The sequence below is a fragment of the Dipodomys ordii genome, unplaced genomic scaffold (genome assembly GCF_000151885.1).
Source record: "Dipodomys ordii isolate 6190 unplaced genomic scaffold, Dord_2.0 Scaffold1, whole genome shotgun sequence".
Taxonomy (NCBI): domain Eukaryota; kingdom Metazoa; phylum Chordata; class Mammalia; order Rodentia; family Heteromyidae; genus Dipodomys; species Dipodomys ordii.
The window spans coordinates 63,719,186-63,742,004 of NW_012267217.1; the positions used below are offsets into that span (position 1 = coordinate 63,719,186).

Here is a 22,819-nt window from a genome sequence, read left to right on the forward strand (position 1 = left end):
CTACCACCTGAGCCACAGCGCCACTTCCAGCTTTTTTCTTTTTGCTTATGTGGTGCTGGGGAATCGAACCCAGGGCCTCATGCATGCAAGGCAAGCACTCAACCACTGAGCCACCTTCCCAGCCCCAATGAGTACATTTCTTTTGGGACAATGTCTTCCTTGCCCTGGCTCTACACACAGTCTTTGGAACAACAGCCCTCTGGCAGGATGTGAGGCTGCGAGGTGTGGGTGGAGAGCCCCCGGCTTTCTCAGGTCTGCGGTCAGTGGCTCCCAGCCTCCCCGGCTCAATGATATTCCAAGGCAGCTGACAGCCCAGTGTGTCTGGTCCTCAGGCCTCGGAAGGCGTCCCCATGAGGTTCTTCACGAAGCTGGACCAGCTCATAGAGTTCTACAAGAAGGAAAATATGGGGCTGGTGACCCACCTACAGTACCCCGTACCGCTGGAAGAGGAGGACCCAGCCGAAGACCCGGAGGAAGACACGGGTAGGAGGGGCGGGGAGGGGGTGCCTCTGCAGTCTAGCCCTCCACGTTCCAAATTGTAGACTTCTAGAGAGTTCCGGAGCTGTTGTAGAGAGGGCAAGACATTGGCTAACAAAAGTTTGTAATTCCTGTCTGTCTTAATGGCTTTGTGACTTTGGGAAAATTACACGCCCTGTCTGAACCACAGTCTCCCTCTTAAGAGGGGCTGCAGTAACTCTTTAGGATATCACAAGAGGCTAGCCTTGAGGGGAGGGAGGAGGGGAGCTAAGGGACTATGCCAGGCCCTGAGTTCAAGCCTCAGTACCAGCATGAAAAGGGGGGGTACAAACGTTGCCCCAGAGTATAGAGAGAGCAGCATATAAGCAGCCGCTACAGTTCTCATTATAATTTCACTGTGCGCACAATGAAGGAGGAGATCCTCGAATGGAAGCAGAAGGACAAGGGGGACAAAGCTCGGTGTGGTGACCCTAATCTCAGCAGCCTGGGAGGCTGAAGCAGGAGAATCTCAAGTTCTAGGCCAGTGTGGGTGACACAGCAAGATCTGTCCCCCCCCCAAAAAAAAGGAATGGGGACAGTGTGGGGAGAAAAACACACAGCCACTCAAAGAATATTGGCAAAGATAAATACAGTCCCGAGATACAGACAAGGCACAGCCTGCCCCAAACACCGTGCGGCCAAACCCCAGCTGACAAGCCACACCGACAAAGTTGTGCCCAAACAGAGATCTCCTGGAAACGCTCTCCTCTCCTCTCAAAGGTTAATTCTTGTGTGTGTGTGTGTGTGGTGTGTGTGTGTGGTGTGTGTGTGTGTGTGTGTGTGTGTGCACGTGCATGCATGCACACACACATGCACACAAGTATTTAGGTTGAACTCAGGGTCTGGGAGCTGTCCCTGAGCTTTTTAGTTCAAGGCAGGCATTCTATCACTTGAGCCACAGGTCCACTCTGGGCTTTTTCTTTTTTTTTCTGTTTTGCTGATCCTGGAGCTTGAACTCAGAGCCTGGGCATTGTCCTTGAGCCTCTTTGTGCTCAAGGCTAGCACTCTACCACTTGAGCAACAGCACCACTTCCGGCTTATTCTCTTTGTGTGGTACTGAGGAATGGAACCCAAGGCTTCATGCATGCTAGCCAAGCACTCTACCACTAAGCCACCTTCTCAACCCCCCATTTCTGGCTTTTTGGTGGTTAATTGGAAATAAGAGTCTCATGGACTACTTTCCTGCTCAGGCTAGCTTTGAACCATGATCCTAAGATCTTAGACTCCTGAGTAGCTAGGATGACAGGCATAGCTCCCAGGACAAAGGTCAATTCTTAGCAGAAAACCTCAGGCTTCCCTTGTTGAACCTCTCAGCTGCTCAGGGCTCTTCCCTAGTGCTGGCCTGGATCCTGCCTGTCCTTGGTTGGCCATGGCTGGGTGTGTGCAGGGCTTCTTTGTCTGTCTCTCCTGGGCTAGTTGGGAGGACCAGGTGGTTCACCAGCCCTCCCCCTCCCCTCCCGGTGGCTGCCCAGCACATCAACTGCCTATTAGAGGACAGATTGAAGAAGCTCCCCCCTGCCCAGTCCTGGTGGAGGAGCCAGAGGGGCTACAGCTCCAGGAGACCCAGGTAGGCCATGCCCTACTTGCCAACTTTAATCTGAGTAAGAGGAGTCCTTGGGGCTCCATGATGGCTGAGCTCAAGTCAGAGGGGACATGCCACGTGCGAATCGGTGATCATCCGAGTATGCCCCAGCTGTGCCACCCAGGGCCACAGGGCGGCCTGGGCCTGGGCCCAGACCCGGCAGGTGCTCTCCTCACATCACCTTTCTCAATCCACCCCCCCCCACCTCCCACCTCCCCACCGCAGACACCTCCCTGGCTGGCCACGCCCCGGGATGCTGTCTGGAAGTCCTGACACACTTCCTGTTCCGACTGGAAAGGAAAGCCCGGTCGCATGATTGCTAGCTTCACTTCCCCAAATGCGATTCCCAGTGGTCAACAGGACCCAGAGCAACGGGACATCCACCCTCTCACCCCCGGTCCAAGGTGGCTAATTCCACCCAGGTCTTCTCAAGAGGCTATACTTCCTAGGGTTCAACACAGACTCAAAAGTATCTTTAAAAACCTAGAGGGAGAGAAGTAAAATGTCAGTCCATCCAAAAGAAAGTCCCGCTAGGTGCTGGTGGCTCACGCCTATAATCCTAGCAACTCAGGAGGCTGAGATCTGAGGATCCCAGTTTGAAGCCAGCCAGGGCAGGAAAGTTTATGAGACTCTTGAATCTCCAATTAGCCACCAAAAGGCCAGATGTGAAGCTGTGGCTCAAGTGGTTGAGAAAAAAAAAAGCTCAGGGGCAGTGCCCAGGCCCTGAGCCAGGACTGGCTCAAAAAAAGTACTCAGAGAGAGCCGTGGCTGAGGGCTGGGAGTGGCCAGCAGGTGTGGGAAGGGATCTGGGCAGGGAGTCCTAGACTCGAGGACTCAGAACCTTTGCCTACTTGTGGCATGTCCAGGAAAGGGAGCTACAAAGGATGAGCAAGGGGCTGGGAAGGTGGCTCAGTGGTAGTGCTTGCCTTGCATGCATGAGGCCCTGGGTTCGATTCCTCAGCACACATAAGCAGAAAAAAACAGAAGTGGTGCTGTGGCTCAAGTGGTAGAGCGCTCGCCTTGAGCTGAAGAGCTGAGGGACAGCACCCAGGCCCAGAGTTCAGGCCCCACGACCAACCAAAAAAAAAAAGGATGAGCAAAGGGCTCCAGGCCTGGCTCAGTGATAGAATGCCCACCTGAAAGGCATGGGCAAGGGGCCTGTCTTTCAGACTAGTTCATGTTAGTTCATGTTGATCATTTAACATTTCAAGTTGAATGCTGGTGGCTCATGCCTGGAATCCTACCCACTCAGGAAGCTGAGATCTGCATGGGCAGGAAAGTCCATGAAACTCTCACCTCCAATTGACTAGCAAAAAGCAAGAAGTAGACGTGTATTCAAGAAGTAGAGCACCAGCCTTGAGTAAAAAAGCTAAACCAGAACATAAGTCCCTGAGTTCAAGCGCCAGCAGCCCTGTGTGTGTGTGTGTGTGTGCGCGCGCGCACAAGGGAACCCTCTCACTTTTTAAATTTGTCTCCAAGGGTATGAGGGGAGAGAGACTGGAGGGCAGAGATTGGGGGAAGAGGCAGAGATTGGGGGGAGGGTGCAGAGCGAGAGGACTCAGTCTCATGCGAGGTACTTACCTGAGTCCCTGAGAGCCAGGCCTGTCCTGGGGCCCTGCTCTGAAGGTCCCTCTATCCCCGGGCCTGGAGAGGCCAACTGACCAAGAAAGGGGTTGTTTAAACTCCGCAATGAGACAGACATAGAGGGAGGCCCCCCCCCATTTGGGGATCAGGAAACCAAGTCTACCACAAGAAGCAACCTGTCTAATCCGGGAGTCTGGGAGGAAGTGGGGAGGGGAGGAACCATGGGGTCCAAATGGGGTCCTGGAAGTTGGTGGGCGGGACTTCATGGCGCTGTGGTGGCATTTGGAGGTGGGGTTACGCAGCCACCTCCTCACCAAGGGCATATGCCACTGTCTTGGGTAGAGAGTGTCATGTCCCCGCCGGAGCTGCCACCTAGAAATATCCCTCCACCTGCTGGTCCCTGCGGTCCCTGCGAAGCCAAGGAGCCTCCTCCTCTAGTCGAGACCCCCCGAGGGACCGAGGTCAGCCGGCCCAGCCTCTCCGAGACCCTGTTTCAGCGGCTGCAGAGCATGGACACCAGTGGGTGAGTGTCCAGCTGGGGGGCAGGGGGACCTGAGCATTCCTCACCCAGGTCCAGGCTCTAAGGTGGACGCTGACTTCCACCGTGAGGGTGATGACTTCAATCCTGCACTTGACAGCCACGTCCAGCTCTGCTGCTTTCCTTAAGAGCAAGGTGGAACATGATTTCTTTCTATTCAGCCATGATTACCTCCCTTGAAGTTATTTTGTCCTTTGATTACTTTTCTATTAACATCTAATGTTTTTCTTACTGTGTTGGTTTTTTGGTTTGATTTTTGTTTTTGTTTTTGTTGGTTGGTTGGTTGTGGCGCTTGAACTCAGGATCTGGACACTGACTCTGAGCTCTTTTGCACAAGGCTAGTGCTCTACCACTTTGAGCCACAGCTCCACTTCTGGTTTTTAAGTGGTTAATGGGAGATAAGAGTTTCATAGGGACTTTTCTGCCCAGGCTAACTTTGAACCACAATCCTCAGATCTCAGCCTCTCGAGTAGCTAGGATTACAGGCATGAGTTACCAGCACCCAGCTCTTAGTAAGGTTTATGATCTCCTTATATATTAACCCGTGGTCCATCATCTTTGGGGGAAAAAACAACAATTTTCTTTTTTTTATTTATTTTTATTTTTTTATTGTGAAAATACTGTACAGAGGGGTTACAATTACATGGGCAAGATAATGAGTACATTTCTTATCAAGCATTGTAGCCTCCTCCTTTGTTTCCCCTTCCCATCCCTTCACATCCTACCCCCCCCCCCGTCCCCTCCTCACCAAAGTTGTAAAGTTCGTTTTTTTTGACATAACGACTTGTACATCTCATTGTTGCAATGGGTCCTCCTGTATCCCTGTTTTAACAATTTGTTTTTTCCCTTCCCCTCCACATATACCAACATCATATATAGTGAAAGCAGGGGTTATACCATGGGGAAGGGACATACAAAGCAACAAAGACATAATCTTATAAATATGTTAGAAACAATCGCATGAAAGATCTCTCTCTCTCTCTCTCTCTCTCTCTCTCTCTCTCTCTCTTTGTCAGTTGTGGGGCTTGAGCTCTAGGCCTGGGAGCTGTCCCTGAGCAATTCAGCTCAAGGCTCTACATAGCTCCACTTCTAGTTTTCTGGTGGTTTTTTTTTAATTGTGATTAAATGATTACATAATTTCCCAAATTTCACAATATTGTGGGATAGTGATTTATTATAGGGTTTTTTTTGTTGTTCTGATTTTTGTTGTTGTTGTTCTTGGTCGTGGGGCTTGAACTCTGGGCCTGGGCGCTGTCCCTCAGCTCTTCAGCTCAAGGCTAGCACTCTACCATTTGAGCCACAGCACCCCTTCTTAGTGATGCTCACTTAAAGTCACAAACTCATTCTAACTTTCCTGGAGCAAATTGTCTATCACGGTCTATAACATATAACAATGTATACATATACACCATACATGTGATCAGCAGCATGGGTTATTTAGTAAAACCTATCTTCTTATAATCATGCTTGTAATCCTAGCATTTAGGAGGCCAAGACAGGAGGATCACAAGTTTGAGGCCATTCTGGACTACACCGTGAGACTTTGTCAAGATACAAACAAACGAATGAATGAACAACCCCTAGCTCCTTGCTTAAAGTTTTGGAATGTTTTCCCAATCATAAGATTACTTCTTTCAGTCATTCCCTTTGTCAGTGCAAGACCACTTTTATGCTTAGATTTTGTGGAATTTTGTGGATGGCACTCACCACCCATGGTCACCGGCAGTCCTACAGCATTTCCTAAGTGCCAACCACCCTGGAAGACTGACTTGCTTTTTCCTGTGTTCTCACCAAAGTCCAAGGCAGAGGGAGTGTTCCTTCAAAGTCACACTGGAGTGTCAGGAAGGGTAGAGTTGGGCCCAGGAAATCCAGAGTGGTGGTCCACTTCCCATGCCCAGCTTCAAGTCAGGCAAAGGGCTGGCCACTAAGAGGCAGTGAGCAGAGAGATCACAGGTGTGTGTGTGTGTGTGTGTGTGTGTGCATGTGTGTGTGTGTGTGTGTCTGTATGTACCCATGCCTATGTTGGGAGTCAGGGGACTCTGGCTAACACAAATGGGACCCTAGAGCTTTAAGTATCCAGATACCAATATGCTAACCCCTGCATGTTGTGTACTTGTCATTCATTGCTAGCTTGACAGCCCTGATGTCCAGCATGAATAATTAGCCATCTTGAGGGGCATCCGTGGGACCCTCTGAGCCATGGACAGGAGGAGCTAGTCCCTGAGGAGGGAGGGAGCCTCCTGGAGCCCCCCCACTTTCCATGCTCAGCTAGAGAATCTTCCTCATCCTGGCACCTGCTCGCTCCTGTAGCTACACACACACGTCCTCTGTACCCAAAAAGACATCGCAGTTGGGGACTCCTGAGAGGGCTTGGTGCATGAGTGATTGCACAGGTCCCATTGATTAGGCAGTGGAGGATTAATGGGGAGCACAGCGAAGGGCTTGGGCTGAAGACATCGAGCTGCGTCAGGCCAGACATGGCGTCTGCCTCTTCCCAACAGAAAACTGGGGGGCAAGGAGCCCTTGGCTTGTCCAAAGCACAGAGAAGCTGGAGGGGGAGAGGAGCTTCCTGAGGGGACATGGAGAGCACCCCTCTTTCTAGTCACCCACCTACCAAGTTCAGCTCCTTCATGAAGCCTTCAAGTTGTTCCCTTGGCCAAGGAAGCCTTCTCTCACCTCTGCCGGTCACCAGGTCTTCATGCTGTCCCCTGCATCCTAGACCAGCCTTGCTGGTCATGGGGACCCTCCTGAAGTCATAAGCATAAGATAAAGCAGCCCCACTGCACAGAGCGGGTGCCAGGAGGGTCTGCACTGCCTGCCCCGAGCTGCGGCCCGGCGGTCCCAGCCCACCGGAAGACAGGTGGCAGTGCGCATGTCCACATGAGCAGCTCACACAGGAGACTCCGCCTGCATGACACCAAATGGTCCTGCGCGTGCCCGCTCCGTCAGGCCCCGTCGTATGTCAGGGGGAGGCTCATCTAGTGCAGATACGCCCCAGAATTCCAGGGGTCTAATGCCCTGAGTCCCTTGTGGGACCAGGCAGAACTACACGACTCACACACAGCAGGTGCTGTCCCTTAGGTTTTGTTTGTTTGCTTGTTTGTTTTGCCCAAGGCTAACACTCTACCACTTGAGCCACAGTTCCACTTCCCAGACTTTTTGGTGTTAATTGCAGATAAAACTCTCACAGACTTCCTGCTAGGGCTGAATTCAAAGCATGATCCTCAGATCTCAGCCTCCTGAGTAGTGAGGATTACAGGCATGAGCCACTGGCAACTGGAAACAGCATCTTGTCTTTCCATAAATAATCTCTGGTTCTATGGGGTTTACTATGTCCTGCTGTCCAATCAAGAAACTGCCTGTGCCCCCCCACACACACACCAGCTGCACCGCCTTCCCCTGCTCTGAGTCCCGCATGGACCTGGCCACTTTCCTTGTCCCCCATAGATGGGGCCGAGGACTGCGTCCAAGCTTAGTGTGGATGATGAGCTCTCCATAGCATGGACTCATTCATGTGGGGCAGAAGGCATGAAGTGAAACCACTCCAGTGCCTCTTCAATTTTGTTTGTCTTCTGGTCCCAGGGCTTGAACTCAGGGCCAGGGTGCTATCCCTGAGCCTCTTTGTGCTCTAAGCTAGTGCTCTACCACTTGAGCCACAGTGCCACTTCTGGCTTTTTTTTTCTGAGTAGAATATTGGAGATAAGAGTCCTGCCCAGACTGGCTTCAAACCATGACCCTTGGATCTCAGCTTCCTGAGTGGCTAGATTACAGGAGTGAGCCACTGGTGCCTGGCTGCCTTGTAAGTTTTACTCCAGGGTTGGAGTTGCTGTTCCAGGGTTTGGGTCCCCCGGAGATCTACTGCTCCTCTGTTCATGCTGGCCAGGTCCTGCAGCTTCTGGAGCCCTGAGCTCTCCTGGCCGATAGCCTGCTGTCCCCTGAGAGGGACCTTCATTGTCTTAACAATCCTCAGAGCCCAACGCATTGCTTAGCATACCATCACTCACCAGAATGTGCTAGATAAATTACTAATTTAGGACACGGCCACTTCCACAAGTTAATAATTAAAGAGCAGTTTTGAGTTCTGTGTGAGAAAAGCTTGTCTGCCTCCAGGTCCCCAGTGGTGAGGTTGGCATCACATTCCCAACTTGAAAGACTAATTGAGGTGCCAGGGCTGCTGCCCTACCTTTACAATGGAAGCACCAGGCCACACTCACAAGCCACTAGTTGCCCAAATAGCTAGTGCTTGCTACTTGAATCTGGGCATCCCCATTGGCTCTCCTCTCACATCCCCATTGGCTCTCCTCTCACATCCCCATTGGCTCTCCTCTCACATCTGGGCATCCTCATTGGCTCTCCTCTCACCTCTGGGCATCCCCATTGGCTCTCCTCTCACATCCCCATTGGCTCTCCTCTCACATCTGGGCATCCCCATTGGCTCTCCTCTCACATCCCCATTTGCTCTCCTCTCACATCTAGGCATCCTCATTGGCTCTCCTCTCACATCTGGGAATCCCCATTGGCTCTCCTCTCACATCTGGGCATCCCCATTGGCTCTCCTCTCACATCCCCATTGGCTCTCCTCTCACATCTGGGCATCCCCATTGGCTCTCCTCTCACATCCCCATTGGCTCTCCTCTCACCTCTCACATCCCCATTGGCTCTCCTCTCACATCTGGGCGTCCTCATTGGCTCTCCTCTCACATCTGGGCATCCCCATTGGTTCTCCTCTCACATCCCCATTGGCTCTCCTCTCACATCTGGGCATCCTCATTGGCTCTCCTCTCACATTTGAGCATCCTCATTGGCTCTCCTCTCACATCTGGGCATCCCCACTGGCTCTCCTCTCACATTCCCATTGGCTCTCCTCTCACATCTGGGTATCCTCATTGGCTCTCCTCTCACATCTGGGTATCCCCACTGGCTCTCCTCTCACATTCCCATTGGCTCTCCTCTCACATCTGGGTATCCTCATTGGCTCTCCTCTCACATCTGGGTATCCCCACTGACTTTCATGTGGGCTCTCAGGTTGTAGTCCCTGTGTACTGTTTGCTGATAAATTTGGTTTTTGTTTGATTGTGGGGGTTCTGGGGTTTGAACTCAGGGCCTACGTGCTGCTCCTGAGTCTTTTTTGCTCAAGGCTAGCAGTCTACCACTTGAACCACTTAACTAATGTTTTTAATGATTTGGTTTAGTATCATGACTAAGTACGCAATGCTAACTCATCTATGTCATGCTGCTAGTCACCTCAGCACTCAAGAGGCTGAGGCAGGAGGGTCTCAAGCATCAAGCCAGCCTGGGACACATAGTGAGTGAAAACTTGTCTCAAAATAACAACAAACAAAAAAAGCCAAGCCTGGTGGCTCTCACCTGTAATCCTAGCTATCCAGGAGGCTGGGATCTGAAGCCAGTCCAGGCAGAAAAGTCCACAAGACTCTGATCTTTAAATAACCAGCAAAAAGCCCGAAGTAGAGCTAAGACTCTTGAGAGAAAAAAAGCTAAGGGACAGTGCCCAGTCCTGAGTTCAAGCCCCAGTATGAGCATAAAACAAAACAAAAACACCGTGATAATACCTGCCTCATAAAACTGATCTGCGGATTAAAGAAGAAAATGAGAATAAGTATCTGGAATGCTATGCCCAGGAAATAGTGGTGTCACTATAGGAAGAAAAACTAAAAATTTACCAGACCAGGAGATAGGATGTAGAGCTCTTAGCAGACTTTGAGTGACAGTCATGGCCAGGTCTTAACTGGCTGTGCCTCCAGCCAGGCCACTGTCCACAGAGAACAATTCCTGCCTTTGGCCTCATTCCAAAGGGATCAGGGAGGGTAAAGTCAGACCCCAGCTGTCACTGATCACACAGATCTCTCTGCAGGGGTGCTCCGGGAAACCTTGGTCTGTGAATCTGGAATTGGCTTTGGACCAATGCCATCTGTTATCTCAGGCTACATCCTGCCTCCACCTCTCAGATTCTACCTATAGAAGACCTGGAGATAAGGAAATAGTCCTACAACACATTCCCCAGCATTTTTGTTGTTGTTGGTGGTGGTAGGTGTGTGTGTATGTGTGTGTGTGTGCTCATGCATACACGCCTGTACTAGGGTTTGAACTCCGGGCTACATGCTCTTGATCAGCTATTCCACTGACACTCTACCACTTGATCCACACCTCCACTTCCAGCTTTATGTTGGCTAATAGGAGATGAAGCTCTCAAATTTGTCTGCTATGGCCAGCTTTGAAACTTGACCCTCGGCTCTCAACTCCTGAGTAGCTGGGATTACAGGTGTGAGCCACTAGCTTGGTTCCTGTTGAAAGGACTACCAGCTCCCAGCTCCTAAATGGTCACAGCAGCACTCAAGGTGCCTGTCCCAAGAGAGACAGTCGCCCTTTCTCCCCCCAACCCCTTCATCTTGCCTGACCTGCTCCCCTGAACAGAGGGGACTTTCCGCGCCTCAGCCAGAGGCTGAGCATCTTCAAACGTATCGTCACTCTTATCCGTGGTAACCAAAAGGCACAGATGGGTAAAGCAGCCTTCTATTTTGCTTCTGATTCCCTAGGCTTCCAGAAGAGCATCTGAAAGCCATCCAAGATTATCTGAGCACTCAGCTGGCCCTGGACTCTGACTTTGTGAAGATGGGCTCCAGCAGCCTTCCTCACCTGAAGAAGCTGACCTCGCTGCTCTGCAAGGAGCTGCATGGGTAACGAGGCCTCGTGGGGACAGAGTGGGTGGGAACTGGGGGTGACGGCTGTTCTGGTCTGCGAGGAAGGCCGCCGCCACAGCAAGAGAAAGCACTCATTAGAGTGACCCCGGGCTGGCCAGAATGTCTCAATGTCTCTATTACACCCACAGTAATTGGGCAGTGGCTGGAGCTTAGAGAGCGTGTGTGTGTGTGTGTGTGTGTGTGTGTGTGTGTGTGTACAGGAATCCAACACAAGGCCCCAGGGCCTGTGCATGCTAGGCCAGCACCCCAACACTGAACTGGCCTGCCCCTGTCTGTTTTGATTTTTAGCTACAGTTAATTGAAAGCAGCTGCTCTGGGAAGGTGCCAGAACCTCTTCTCCTCATAGCTCTAAAGGCTATGCTCCTTTAGACATCTTCCTTCCCACTGCAGCCCCCACCTCCAAACAGCACAGAGGCACCAGAAGAAATAAATGGAAGTCCACTTTTTTTTTCTTTTTAAACTCAAGGCTAGTGCTCCACCACTTGAGTCCTGAGCTCCACTTCTTGGTTTTTGCTGATTACTTGGAGATAAGAGTCTCAAGGACTTCCTTTCCTGCCAGGGCTAGCTTTGATCCTCAACCCTCAGGTCTCAGCCTCCTCATCCAGAGTTAAAGGCATGAACTACCAAGTCCCTAACAACCACAATTATTTTAAAAAAGTGTTGATTCACCAAAACTTCAATGTTCCATTATTGAACTCATGAAATGACTGTCCAGTTGAAAAATATCTGAATTTTAAAAAAGATCATTTCGGTATTTCACTCTTAATTTTTCATTTATCTCAAACATGAAATTAAGCTGTGTGCTGGGGCTCATGCCTATAATCCTAGCTACTCAGGCGTCTGAAATCTGAGGATTGCAGTTCAAAGCCAGCCCAGGGAAGGAAAGTCCATGAGATTCTTATCTACAAGTAATCACTGAAATAGTTGGAAGTGGGTCTGTGGCTCAAGTCATAGAGGAGCACTAGCCTTGAGCAAAAGAGCTTAGGACAGCACACAGACCTAGAGTTCAAGTTCCAGGACCCCCTCCCCCAAAAAGAAGAACTTAAGTACCTTGTAATGGTTAGAAGTCCAAAAGTAAGATGGTACAAAAGCAGAGGAATTAGCTAAGAATATTTTGAGTACTGGTCTGGGAATGTGGCTTAATGGTAGAGTTCTTGACTGTCATGCATGAAGTCCTGGGTTCGATTCCTCAGTACCACATACACAGAAAGAGCCAGAAGTGGTGCTGTGGTTCAAATGGTAGAGTACTAGCCTGGAGCAAAAGTAGCTCAGGGACAGTGCTCAGGCCCTGAGTTCAAGTGCCAGGACTGGCAAATAAATAAAATTTGAGTACTTAAAACCTGGAGGTCGGGGAGAAGATAACATTCCAAAGCATCTCACTGAAGTCACAGGGAGCCAAAGCAAACCCATCACAATGGAAGCATCCAGTTTGGTTGGGAAAACAGCACTGTGCATGGGCGCAATTTTCCAACCTGGGTTGGTTTGTATTTCAGTAACTTTCTGCATTTTTTTTTTTTTTTTTTTTTTGTCGGTTGTAGGGCCTGAACTCTGGGCCTGGGCACTGTCCCTCAGCTCTTCAGCTCTAGGCTAGCACTCTACCATTTAAGCTACCGCGCCACTTCCAGTTTTTTCTGCTTATGTGGTACTGAGGAATGGAACTCAGGGCCTCAGGCATGCGAGGCAAGCACTCTACCACTGAGCCACCTTCCCAGCCCACTTTCCGCAGTTTTAAAGCTCTCTTGTCAATTTTTCTGCTCTATCCATCAATCTGAACTTAGTATGCAGAAAAGAAACTTTTTCATCATCTGTAATCAAATCCCACTTTCCATTTAAAGTCTCTTAAAAGCAGCGCCTTTGGTAAATCTGACAATTTTTGACAAATTGAGCAGTTATCATTGGCAGGTCAGGCTTAATTCTGCTGAATTGGCTTTCAATGAATGTTCTTTTATAGCCAGTTGGATGCTGATCATTTTTATAGGTCTCCATGGCAAACGTAGTTCCATTTGATACTGTTATAAAGCACTTATTGCCGGGGGAAACATATACAAACGGCCCTGTAAAGCATCATTTCATGGCAGCTGATGGCTAGCTTTTGTTTCTGCTTGGACAGACATGCCCTGATCTTTGCCAGACTCTCATTGAGGAGGATGTATGTTTTTAAGTCTGTCCTCTGGTATTTCTTCACACTGGCTGAGCTCCCGGGGCCACACTACTACCTGGACATCCCCAGAACCATGCCACCCCCAACGTCATTACTATGTTGACAGCAGCTTCCCCCACATGCTGGCTTCTCAGGTGCCTGTTTTTACTGTGTCTCAGGTGTCTGTGTTTACTGAACAGTTAACTTCATGTTGGAATTAGAGGCACCACAAGATTCTAAATTCCTCCTGCAACTGATAGCCAGGCATGGAAACTTGATTAAGTGAAAGGTGAAATTTCAGAAGATCCTAGACAGGCCTGTAATCCTAGCTACTCAGGAGGCTGAGATCAGAGGATCATGGTTTAAAAACAGCCCAGGCATGAAAGTCGATGAGATTCCTATCTCCAATTAATCACCAAAAATCTGGAAGTGAAGCTGTGGCTCAAGTAGTAGGAGGCCAGCCTTGAGCAAAAAAAAAGCTGAGGGACTGTGCCCAGGCCCCCCCCCCTCCACCACACACACACACACACACACAGGAAAAAAGAGACAAAAGATCTAGGGAAAAAAGCAAAAGAAAAGTTCTGAGGGTCAAAGGTCCTTGATGTAACACCAGAGGGTTTTTTAGTTTGGTTTGGGTTTTTTTTGCTCATACTGTGTCTTAGACTCTGAACCTTACAATCTTGCTTAGCTTTGCCCTCTCAAGGCTGCTGCTTTACCATTTGAGCCATGTTGGAGACCAGAGTCTCACTGATTTGTTGCCAGGTCTGGCTTGAACACTCATTCCTCAGATCTCAGCTTCCTGAGTAGCTAGGATTACAGGGTTGAGTCACCGGCGCCTGGCTTGCTTTAGGTCTGAATAGAAGCAGCATTTGGGTGGGAATTATTAAGAATTATTAAGTGGCCCTGGTCATAGGTGGCTTGGGTGGTCCTAGGGAGTGGTCTCAGCAAGCTGCTTTTGCTTTGTCTTCTTCATGGTCAGGCTCACAGAGCCACTGCCCCCTGACAGGTGATCTGAGCCTTGGGGGCTCAGCTGTCCCTTTCCTTGGGGTTGTAAAGATGTCCTTCCCGGAACCCAAAATAAGTTACAGGGGAGGGAAAAACTGAACATAAAGGAAGATGCAAAATGGAGGCAGTGATGCATAGCTTTCATCCTGCTTTCCATTGAACATGGACCTGAGATTTCAGCCAAACCAGCTTTGCAGTACCTGCTGCAGATAGAAATTGATTGGGAATCTTGAGGGAAATGAAATGACTTTTAGAGAACAGGATGAGGATGGTGCGACCTCTGGAAGGTCCAAACAGACCAAGTATGGCGTGGAAAGTTTTCCCAGTTCCCCAGAGGCAGCCTCCAGAATGTTCACTGGAGGAAGAGAAAATTAAGGGGAACCCCAAGCTTCTTAGTTTTCACAAATTCATAGAAACTTGACTGAGCTCCATGGTGGAAAGCATTTTGAAGGATCTCACAACAGGAAAAAAATCTCATAAAGCAGAAGGTTAACAAGGATTTCTTTCAGTAAAGCAAGGTAAAGTAGGGAGAAATAGCCAGGCTCTGGTGGCTCACGCCTGTAATCCTAGCTACTCAGGAGGCTGAGCTCTAAGGATCACAGTTCAAAACCAGCCTGGGCAGGAAAGTCCATGAGACTCTTGTCTCCAATTAACCACCCCCAAACCACAAGTGACGCTGTAGCTTTAAGTGGTAAAGCTGAGTTCAAGCCCTATCACTGACCAAAAAAAAAAAAAAATGTAGGGAGAAATAGGAAAGGAAGGTAAAAACTTTAGTACTTCACATGTAGGAAATGTCAGTAGAGAAAACCCAAAATAGTGAGTTGCCTCCTGGTATTTATCTGGAATCTCTATCTTGAATTTCTAGCAATACTTCATCATTTTACTAAGCAATCAAGTATTGAGAAAACAGGTTTAAGGTGTTTCTATTACCCAAAACATGGCTAAGATGAGTGTGTGTGTGTGTGTGTGTGTGTGTGTGTGTGTACATGCATGTGTGCATACATGACAGTACTGGGGCTTCAACTCAGGGCCTGGGCACTCTCCTTAGCTTTTTCAATGAAGGCTGGCACTCTACCACTTGAGCCACAACTCCACTTCTAGTTTTTTGGTGGTTAATTGGGGGCAAGAGTCTCATGGACTTTCCTGCCCAGGCTGATTTCAGACTGCAATTTTCAAGCTAAGGGACAGAGCCCAGGGCCCTGAGTTCAAGCCCCAGGACCAGCGTACACACACACACACACACACACACACACACACACACACACACACACCACAAATTCAGGTACATTCAAGGCTTCAGACATGTTGTAGTCATCACTATTAATGTTTACTGCTATTCACATTAAAAGGAGAGAGCTGGGGTCAGTGGCTCACTCCTGTAATCCTAGCTACTCAGGAGACTGACTTCATGGTTTGAAGTCAGCCAGATAAGAAAGCCTGTAAGACTCTTATCTCCAGCAAAACTACTCAGAAAAAGCCAGAACTGGTGCTGTGGCTCAAGTGGTAAAGCGCTATAACCTTAAGCACAAAGAGACTCAGGGACAGTGCCCAGGCCCTGAGTTCAAGCCCCAGGACCAGCCAAAAAAGAAAAGAAGAGAACCAGGCACCAATGGCTCATGCCTGTAATCCCAGCTACCCAGGAAGGTGACATCTAGAGGAGGAGAAGACGGTAGGTAGAGGCCAGCCCAGCAGAAACATGTATGAGATCCTATCTCCAAAAGAACCAGAAAAAAGCTGGACTGGAGTAGTAACTCAATAGAGTAGCAGACATGAGCAAACAAGCCAAGCAAGCAGGAGTCCATTAGTTCAAACCATGATACTGGCGCGCACACACACACACACACACACACACACACACACACACACAGGGGAAAAAAAGACATTTAAAAAAATGCAGATAAGACATTGGATCTGCATGTCTGAACAGTCCTGGTGTGCCCGTCACTGGTACATTGAAACCAGTTTTAGACCCTAGACCCAAACTCCAGGAGTTCCACATCAGATCCACACTCCTACCCCTCTATGCTAAATAAAGAGCCCTGATAGAAATCAGAGAAAGAGTTGTTACACATAAGCTCATCATATTCAGCCATCTTCTGGTACCGACATGAGCTATAGTTTTTTATTTTTTGGGGGGGGGAGGGGGTCCAGTCGTGGGGCAAGAACTCTGGGCCTGGGCGCTGTCCCTCAGCTCTTCAGCTCAAGGCTAGTGTTCTACCACTTGAGCCACAGCACCACTTCTGGCCTTTTTTTTTCCTGCTTACGTGGTGCTGAGGAATCGAACCCAGGGCCTCATGCATACAAGGCAAGCGCTCTACCACTGAGCCACTTTCCCAGCCTTAGTTTTTTATTTTTTTAAAAACATTTTTTTATGTTGGTCCTGGGTCTTGAACCTAAGGCCTGGGCTCTGAGCTCTTGTTTTTGCTGGAGGCTAGTAATCTACCACTTGAGCCACAGCTCTACTTCTTGGGAGGGGCAGGGGTGTTGGTGTTTAATTGTAAATAAAAGTCTCATGGACTTCCCTGCCAGGGTTTGCTTTAACCTACCATCTTCAGATCTCAGCCTCCTGAGAAGCTAGGATCACAGGCGTGGGCCACTGGTGCCTGCCTAGGTCATTTAGCTTTTTCTCTCAAGGCTCTACCACTTAAGACAGGAATCCTCTCCCTTCTTCCGGTGGTTCATTGGTTAAGAGTCTCACAGGCTTCCTCAGATCTAAGCCTCCTGAGAAGCTAGGATTACAGGCGTGTGCTATGGGCATCTAGCCATGAGCAATTTTGATGAAATAAGTGGACAAATAAATGCAAAATTACTCATCATATTTGAAAGAGATGGGAGAAAAGATGGAGGAGGAGGATGGACGGGGATGACATTGATCAAAACGCATTACACTCATCATCTGACTTGCGGAACTGAACCTGCCTGTGCAACCACTTAATTTTTTTTTTTTTTTATTTTAAAGAGAGAAGAGGGTGGACTAAGAATCCAAGCCCTAAAATTGACATTGTCAAAGGAAAAATCCCCTGCCCTGCCCCCAAAGTGCTAAGAAAGGATTTGCATCGGAATTCCAGGAACCCTCCAGTCCCAGAAAGCCTTTTATTTAAAATGCAGATTCCATTTGGAGGCTGGAGTCCAGAAATTTGCATTGTGTGTGTGTGTGTGTGTGTGTGTGTGTGTGTCCTATAAAAACCAAAGGTTGGGATCCCTGGATCCCTAAGTGATTTCCAATTTTTGTGCTTATAGATTTTAATTTAATCTGGGACTAAGCCAAACCAGGTAAACTGAGCTGTGGCCATCACCAATGTAGTGTGATAGGCCTGAGGAACGGTGGGGGTCTGGGTAGGTGGGTGGGCCGAGCGCTGAGCAGATTGACCTTTGCCCGGGCTTGTTCTTACGGGAGGCAGGATCACCTGCGTGCCAGGCGGGTGTGGGCCAGCTCTCCTGCTGGGGCGTGTGCGGCCTAGGACTCTGCCGTCGGTCGCTCCTCGCTAACCCTTGCTGTTCCCCGGGCCCCTCACCTGCAGGGAAGTCACCCGGACTCTGCCTTCCCTGGAGTCGCTACAGAGGCTGTTTGACCAGCAGCTGTCCCCAGGTCTTCGCTCTCGTCTTCAGGTAAAGGGTTTTGGGGTTGGAAATATGACATTCATCACCATGATTGGGAGATGAGGGAGGGTGCACCACCCACCCCATGTTTGCTGGGGAGTCAGGTACATTGGGCTGGGGTGGGGTGGGGACCCCTGCATCCTTCTCATCTGGAAAAGGCATTTCCCACTGCCAGCTTTGGATCTGAGAAATCAGTTTTTCAAATTATACACCTGCCAATCAAAGTCCTCAGTGTTGAACGAGAAGAAAAATGCCGGTCCTGGTCCCAACATTTTCTCATCAGAAACAGAAAGAAAACTACAAGCTGCTACCCCTCACCCCTACCGGAGCAGAGGGGAGGAGGGTGAAGGTGTCCTTCCTTCATGCCTATTTCCAAAGGTTAAGTTATTCTTTAAGAATAGATTCTTGAAGCCTTGTGTGCGCTGGTGGCTCACACCTGTAATCCTAGCTACTCAGGAGGTTGAGATCTTCAGTCCCTGGTTCAAAGCCAGCCTGGAAAGGAAACTCTGTGAGACTCTGATCTGCAATTAACCACCAAAAAGCTGAACGTGGAGTTGTGGCTCAAGTGATAAAGTACCAGCCTTTAGCCAAAAAAAAAAAAGCTAAGGGGTAGGGATCACATGTACAGCCCCCCGCCCCGCCCCCAGATGACTTTTCTGGGCTTGTTTGCCAAGTGAAAAGAGCAAATGCTACAACAACATGGAAACTAATGCAAGGCTGTAAGTCAAGTGTACGTGCAGTATTGAGGCTTGAATTCAGGACCTTGAGCTTTTCCACTCAAAGCTGGAGCTCTTATCACTTGAGCCATACCTCCACATCCAAGACAGAAGCAGCTGAACCTAGCGAGGCTGTGTGGGATTGAGGAAAAGGGAATGTAATGTGTTCAAGGCGAGCGCTTTGTCACTTGAGCCACAGCGCGACTTTGGCTTCTTCTGAGGAGTTCATTGGAGATTAAGAGTCTCCTGGACTTCCCTGCCCTTCGCTGGCTTCAAATCACAGTCTCCAGATCTCAGCCTCCTGTGTAGTTAGGATTAAAGGCATGAGGCACCTGACAAATCTTTTCTTTCACTGTGTATAGGTTCCGTAGTTTAAACCTCTGGAACAAACAATAGCTCGGTAAGAGGAGAAAGGGCATTCATGTTCAGTATTTGCACAAATACTTTTGAGAGACTCCCAAATTGTGGGGCTCAAAGAAAGACCCCATATTGAAGTTTTTGTACCACCTCTAGGCAAAAGAAAGAGACTGGGGGAGGCTTGGATTTCGTCTTGGTGGTACCACTTTGAACTTGCAAGTTATGTAGGGAGAGGCAGGAAGTGTCCTGGAAAGGAAGGTGGACTTCTGATTGCAGGTCTGTCAGGTAGCCACCTTCTAAAGAATAATCGAGCCAAGTGGTGTGGTCTATGCATGTAATCCGGGTTATTCAAGAGACTTAGGCTGGCCCCCTGCGCCCAGAAGCTCAAGGTCATGCTAAAGCCTCTCCTGCCCAGTGTCTTGTCTGTGCAGCCTTCCTAGCTTCCCAGACGGCGGGTGAGGGCGGGGATGGCCGAGAGCTTCTCCTGCTGGATTCTGATCTTCCTAATAGGGATGGCCACAGATGTCTTCTACAGCTTTTCACCGCTATTCGCAGGATTGCAGTTTCTCTGAATAGCCATCCTGAAATATGCCACAGAATATTTTGAGACAGCCTATTTTGGTTTTCCACCGTGGTTTAATTTTTTTTTTCAAGAAAAAAACACATTTGTGTTCTATTTATATAACTGCCAAAAAAATTCATGAAGAAAATTTTTGTTTTTGCTTTCTTTGAAGTGAATGATGGATTAATTTCTAAGAAAGTAAAAGCAAGTGTAGACAAAACAAGGGCCTTGGCAGATAGCAGAATTAAATTGGTTTGAATGGAAGACCACACCCCCAAATCTTTGAAGTAGACTAGGAGACTTGAGCCCTCCAGAGATGGGCCTGCGGCTGTCAGGAAAATGGAGCTACCTGGCAGACGACAAAGTGTCTGTCTTGAGAGGAGCCACAGGGCGGAGGCACAGTAGACATGGGGTGGTGAATGAGTCTTGTTCCTCAGCCCGTCAGACCCCGAGTCTTGAAAGGAAACAGAATTTGGGGAGAGCTGTTTATTGTTGTTGTGTTGTAGTTGTCGTTTGTTATTTGGGGTACTGGCTCTTGAACTAAGGGCCTCCTGCTTTTGCTTGGTGTTTTTCATGTGAGCCACGCCTCCACTGCCAATTGTTTTGCTAGCTAATTGTAGGTAAAAGTATCCAGGATTGGGGCTGGGAATATGGCTTAGTGGTAGAAGTTCGGGGTTCGATTCCTCTGGAAGTGGCGTTGGGGCTCAAATGGTAGAGTGCTAGCCTTGAGCAGAGAGGCACAGGAACAGCGTCCAGGCCCTGAGTTCAAGCCAAAAAAAAAAAAAGTATCCTGGATTTATCTGCTTGGGCTGGCTCCAAACTGTGATCCTTAGATATCAGCCTCTAGAGAAGCTAAAATTACGGATTCGGCTCTAAGTACCTTGCTGAGAATGTCATTCTCCCTCCCCTTCTCTCCTGTGCCAGTACCAGAGCTTTGAATTCAGGGCCTCTCTTGCTTAGCTTTTGTCCACTTCAGGCAGGCACTTTACAACTTGAGCCAAACTTCCACTTCCAGCTCTTTGATGGTTAATTGGAAATGAGAGTCTCTTGGATTTATCTGCCTGGACTAGCTTAGAACTGGGATCCTCAGATCTCAGCCTCCTGGATAGCTAGAGTTACTGGTGTGAGCCACCGAAGCTTACTAATTGTCTTTTTTGGTTTTTCTTTTTTCGCGCCAGTCCTAGGGCTTGCCCTCAGGCGTGGGCGCTGTCCCTGAGCTTCCCCTCAAGGCTAGCACTCCACTTCTACAGCCACAGCTCCCCTTCTGGCTTTTGGGTGGTTGATTGGAGAGAAGGATCACCTGGGCTTTCCGGACTGGGCTGCCTTTGAACTGAGCTCCTTAGCTCTGAGTAGTTAGCATTACAGGTGTGACCCACCAGCGCTGGTTGTCATTTTTGATGTGCCTTTGAAATCCATGATCAAGAGAGGCATTCTCAGGCTGCGGAGTAGATGCAAGAAACCCGGCACTGAATTCAGTGCTGACTCACCACCACCACCATCTGGCTCCGCCCCTCATCTCCTCACCTGTGCTTTGGCCAGGAAGTCCCACACTGAGGGGTGGGATGTCTGGGTGTGTACTGACATCTGAAGGGGGGGAGGGACTTCCAGCCCAGTAGGGAGACAGGGCTTTGGGTAGGCACAATATGAAGCTTAGTCTAAATAATTGCGGGCCAGTGGGCCGGGAGAGCCTGGGGTGGGGTCTGCACGTGAGAAAGGGTTTGCTTACCTTCCTTGGAGCCTGCTTTCTCCTTTAAAGGTGCAGCTAAAAAGCAAAAGGGAAACCAGACCCCGGTGGCTCAAGCTTGTCTTCCTAGTTACTTCGGAGACTGAGATAGTGGAGCTCGAAGTTCAAGGCTAACTAGCCTGGTTGGAAAAAAGAGTTTTTGAGATCCTTTTTCTTAACAAAGAGCTGAACACAGTAATGTTATCCTAGCTACCTGGAAGCACACACACAGGCAGGAACCAAGACCCTATCTCAGAAATAAGGAGCAAAGAAGTGGTAGAGCGCTAGCCTTGAGCTGAGAAGCTGAGGGACCGTGCCCAGGCCCAGAGTTCAAGCCCCAGAACCAACATACATACGTACATACATAAATGGAGCAAAAATCAGGGCTGGAGCCATAACTCAGTATCTGCCCTAGCCGGGTGCTGGTGGCTCACACCTGTAATCCTAGTTACTCAGGAGCCTGAGATGTGAGGATCCCGGTTCAAAGCCAGCCCATGCAGGAAAGTTCATGAGACTCTTATCTCCAATAAACCACCAGAAAACCAGAGGTGGTGCTGTGGCTCAAGTGGTAGAGTGCTCACATTCAGCTGAAGAGCTCAGGGACAGCACCCAGGCCCAGAGTTCCCCATGACAGAAAAAACAAAAACCAGTACTGGAGATCAGGGGGAGAAAGCAAAGGGAATAGCAGGAGTTCAAGTCCTCCATGTGACACCACTACCCACCCACCCAGCAACAGTAACGGGCTGCGCTGTGAATTGTGCCCTGAGCCTCTGTATCACTGACATTTGGCCTGGGCTGTTCTTTGTTGGGGCTGACTCAGCCGTGCACCGCAGGACACAGCCCACTCTCTCCCCAGAGGATGCCGTTAGCCTCCTCCACTTAAGACAGCCAGAAATGCTCCCAAATTTGCCACCAGCAGAGCCATCGAACAAGACCTTGAACAGTACCCAAGATGTGACCTCAGTCAGCACTGTTTCCTGCAGCAAAATGAAGACTAGAGGAGCCGCGCATTTTAAGTGAACTTGTGCTCGGAAGGATTTCTCCAGCCATTGCCATTCATATACAGAACGATAGGGAAAGTCCCAATATTTCTGTAAACTCCTTGTTCCAAGAACTCCGTCTTTGTCAGCCATTTCCTTGGTGCTTTGTAGTATTCCATCAGATCTCCCCAAAGTCACACAGCTAAAGAGGGAGAGAGGCGTGATTTCAGGTGCCCCTGCCTCAAAACAGCCCCATCTACTGGCCAGCAGGCAGCATTTCGGCTCTGCCTTTGCTTGCGTCTGGGTCCATTCCTGCAGGCACCTTCCCTGATGAGTGATGGTTGGCTTTGCTCTCTCATAGAACCATTCCTCTAGTCGTGGTTTGTTTCTGCACGTTCACATTGCCAGTTCTTAGTCCTTTGCATTTACCTATAGATTTGTGAAACAAGTTTTCCGCTTTGACTTTATTCACAAATAAAACATGTTGGAATTAAAAAAAAATAACTGCAGGCAGATTGTGAACATTATTATGGAGGAAGGAAAAACTACACCGTAGTCAGAGGAAGCACTGCTAGGCATTAAGAGGGTGAGATGGTGGCAGGTGGTTGGGAATGCCAGGGATGGGAATGGCCTTGAGCATGGTATGGCTGTGCTCCAGCACCTTGCTGTGGCTGTAACAAAATACCCCAAGCACATGAGTTATAAAGAATAGAGACTTGCCGGGCGCTGGTGGCTCACGCCTGTAATCCTAGCTACTCAGGAGGCTGAGATCTGAGGATCGCGGTTCAAAGCCAGCC

The 22,819-nt window shown here is 49.2% G+C and overlaps 1 protein-coding gene across 2 annotated transcripts in view; it reads left to right on the forward strand.

Moving 5' to 3' along the window:
- Inpp5d (inositol polyphosphate-5-phosphatase, 145kDa) overlaps positions 1-22,819 on the forward strand; it is a 112,961-nt gene that overhangs the window by 48,236 nt on the left and 41,906 nt on the right. For both annotated transcript variants that reach the window (XM_013010561.1, XM_013010569.1), the window contains exons 3-6: positions 333-483; positions 4,025-4,205; positions 10,775-10,915; positions 17,606-17,693. In XM_013010561.1, the coding sequence (XP_012866015.1) occupies positions 333-483; positions 4,025-4,205; positions 10,775-10,915; positions 17,606-17,693 (561 nt within the window). The remainder of the gene's footprint in view (positions 1-332; positions 484-4,024; positions 4,206-10,774; positions 10,916-17,605; positions 17,694-22,819) is intronic.